We start from the raw sequence: 3,444 nt of genomic DNA, 5'->3' as shown, positions 1-3,444 counted from the left end.
TTGACAATTGACCCATTTATTTTAAAATAATCTGAACAATTTCTAACGAATTTCCTCGTAATCTACCAGAAATTATGCGGGTCTTTCTGTCCCTACTATTTTTCCTTTTCGGAACCATTTATAAAATAAAATATTGGGAATTGGAAAATGCTTGTCCGGAAGTACCTGAAAAAATTTCCATTAGACACTTCAACCACATTTTAAATTTATAAATAAATATCTAATATCTTTTTAAACTATCGATGGTTTAATAGGTTCCGTTCATTTACGAGAATTTTTTTTTTAAAGCTATTATCAAAGACCTATTTACAAGACCATGGACTTCTAATTTTAAGTCAACAAAATTTGTGAATCTAAAAAGGAGTTGAATATTATAGAAAAATTAAACTTATCCTTTAGCCCATATTAATTTAAGTCAAGTTTATACTAAAATACATTATATATAGTTCTCATTTTTAAAGATTATCTATCTACTAAGTTTAGAGTGTATTTGGAATACATTTTCAAACGTTTATTTTTTTTATTAAAAAAATGTCATTTTAGAAGAATTTAAAATATTTGACAATCATTCCAGATAGTTTTTTGAATGTATTTTAATGGGTTTTTATTAAAAATATTTAAATAAAAATGATTTTTTTAAAAAATATTTTTTTTCTCAAGTCAATTCAAACTGACTCTTAAGATATTTGAAGATAAATGGAATGTATTTACCTTAAAGTAGGTATAACAAAACCAAGCTTAATCTTGCAAATGATCGTCCAATAAGTTTTGTGATCTTGATGAGGAAAAAGAAAGTTTGAAATAGGAAAAATTCCAAAATCCTCCATCTTGGTTGCAACACATAAAGTTCTATGAAGTTTCTAGTTTCTTAGTTTACCCTCTACTTTATCTTTTTGAATAGATAGTCTACTGCTTGTTTCTATCGTTTGCACTTAATTTCTAACGGTTAGGATTGTAATAGTTTGATTTTCCTTGAAAAAGGAGAAAACAAGTTGGATTGAAAAAGGTGAGCTGTTTGGAATTCAATTCAAAACTCTTTAAGTTATTTGTTTTGCTTTCACATTTAATTTCCATCTTTCCTCATTGGCTAAAATTTCAATTGTGCAGGATCTCTTTGATAAACCTTTCTTTTTTGTTTTGGTTTTTGGTTTTTAGTTTTCAATTTTAAAAAAAAACTAAAACCCTACATGTTTTGGTAACTAAACAAAAGAATAAAAATAAAAATATCTACAACCTAATAGAAAATAGTTTCGTTTTTGTAGAGTAAATAATATGTGAATAAGAAAATAATTAAAACAATTAAGAAAATAAATTGTTCCTAACAACGGGCCCGGCTAAGTTGTTTGAAACAATTTATTTGTTTATTATTATTTTATGGAATCGAATTACAGATAAATGATTGTGAAGTTTACAAATTGTGACTTAAAAAAAGTTTGTAAGACTTTTAATTTTGTGAAGTTTAAATGATTTACAGACGAACTAACCTGAAAATTGCGTCGCCAATTCCTTCTTCATTTCATTTGATTCCAATTCTCAGTTGTTATATAAACTTCTTTCTAATTTCTCTCCATCATATTTTCTTCTTCCCAATTTCTTTTCTATAATTCCATCGTTTTCTTTTTCCTGAAACTCTGTTTTTGTTCAGAGAGATCCGATGACGAAAGAGAAGAGCCTAATTCTCGACGTTTCCGGTTGGCTTAGACTCTTCGACGATGGCTCCGTCGACCGGACTTGGACCGGACCGCCGGAGGTGAAGTTCGTCGCGGAGTCTGTGCCGCCTCATGACGACTTCATCGATGGAGTCGCCGTTCGTGACTTGGTGATTGATCAGAACTCTGGTCTCCGTGTTAGAATCTATTTACCGGAGGTGAAATGCGGCCGCGGAAAGAAACTGCCAGTTATCGTTCATTTTCATGGCGGTGGATTTTGTATTAGCGAAGCAGATTGGTTTATGTATTATCATACTTACACTAACCTTGTTAGATCTGCCGAAGCAATTTGTGTCTCTGTTTATCTCCGTCGAGCGCCAGAGCACCGTCTTCCAGCGGCGATCGACGACGGCTTCTCCGCTCTCAAGTGGTTGCAATCGGTGGCTCTCGGTAACGAAATCGAGCCGTGGATAGTCGAAAACGCGGATTTCAACCGCGTTTTCCTAATCGGAGATAGCTCTGGCGGAAATCTCGTTCACTCTGTCGCTGCCCTAGCCGGAGAAACCGATCTTACTCCGCTGAAACTAGCTGGTGGGATTCCGATTCATCCTGGTTTTGTCCGAGCAAAACGAAGCAAATCAGAGATGGAGAATCCACAATCGCCATTCTTGACTCTGGATATGGTAGACAAATTTCTGAGCCTCGCATTACCGGTGGGGAGTTCAAAGGATCATCCGATTACATGTCCGATGGGAATCGACGCGCCGCCGCTCGAAAGGCTAAATCTGCCGCCGTTTTTACTGTGCATTGCAGATAAGGATCTGATAATCGACACTGAAATGGAGTATTACAAAGCAATGAAGGTAGCAAATAAAGAAGTGGAGCTTTTAATGAGCAAAGGAATGGGACATAGCTTCTATTTGAACAAGATCGCCATGAAAATGGACCCAGAAACAGCTGCTGAATCGGACCACCTCTTCGCCGGAATTGCTCGATTTATAAAGCAACATTAGCAGCGTTTTCCGGTGAATCTTTGCATACCTCCGTCGTGGACGGTGAATTGTATCAAGTTTCTGGTGAATAATGGTAGTCCTTATCAACAAGCTGGCAGTGGAGAATTTAAGATCGATCTTACCTTCTTTTTTTATGTATAAATCTTAAAAAATTATACAAATTGTAAGTTTAGTCTTAAATCCAAAGGTTATATTTTCTGGAAAAGTCTATAGTCCAAAGTTCCAATTTAAATTATAGGTTTACTAAAAAAAATTAATAAATAAAATAATTATTGGGGAAAAAAATTATATATCTAGTTATATTTTTCATTATCATTTAGTTCATTTTTTTTTCTTTCCTTGAGAAAGTTCCTTGAAATCGAAAATGATTTCAAATCTTTTGCTTTATTTGGAATTTGAAAATTTTAAAACGAATATATTTATAATTTTATATTTGTGATGATAATTCAAAAAGAAAAAGATTAAAAATTTACTAATTTAGGTTTTCAATTATGATTTGTTAATTGAAAATGAGAACATGACAAGGTTAAATAAGTAATTTACTTTTAAATCATATAAATCCGACATTTTTTTTGTTTGTAACGTTTTTTCTTTTTTTACATTAAAACGAAAATCATTCTTTTTTTCATTTGAAATCCTTCCAAATTTTGAGGTTTGAAAAAAAACAAGTTTAACCGGTAGAAAAAAAAAAATTTGAATATTTGATCTTTTAATTGAGATTATAATTAATGTTTTATATACATATGGTTAATAGTTCATAACATATATATTAATCTATATAT

The 3,444-nt window shown here is 32.1% G+C and overlaps 1 protein-coding gene across 1 annotated transcript; it reads left to right on the top strand.

Moving 5' to 3' along the window:
- Window positions 1–815: 815 nt before the first annotated feature.
- On the top strand, window positions 816–2,947 carry LOC120076372 (probable carboxylesterase 15). The gene is made up of 2 exons (XM_039030185.1): window positions 816–1,006; window positions 1,646–2,947. The coding sequence occupies exon 2, from the start codon at window positions 1,655–1,657 to the stop codon at window positions 2,660–2,662; it is 1,008 nt and encodes a 335-aa protein (XP_038886113.1). The 5' UTR covers window positions 816–1,006; window positions 1,646–1,654; the 3' UTR covers window positions 2,663–2,947.
- The last annotated feature ends 497 nt before the right edge of the window (window positions 2,948–3,444 follow it).

This window comes from Benincasa hispida, chromosome 4 (genome assembly GCF_009727055.1).
Source record: "Benincasa hispida cultivar B227 chromosome 4, ASM972705v1, whole genome shotgun sequence".
Classification (NCBI taxonomy): Eukaryota; Viridiplantae; Streptophyta; class Magnoliopsida; order Cucurbitales; family Cucurbitaceae; genus Benincasa; species Benincasa hispida.
The sequence above is the reverse complement of the archived record's forward strand: the minus strand, read 5'-3'. Positions and strand labels throughout refer to the sequence as shown.

Bases quoted from the DNA above. Each gene is read 5' to 3' on its own strand.
- LOC120076372 (XM_039030185.1), top strand. From the start codon at position 1,655: ATGACGAAAGAGAAGAGCCTAATTCTCGACGTTTCCGGTTGGCTTAGA.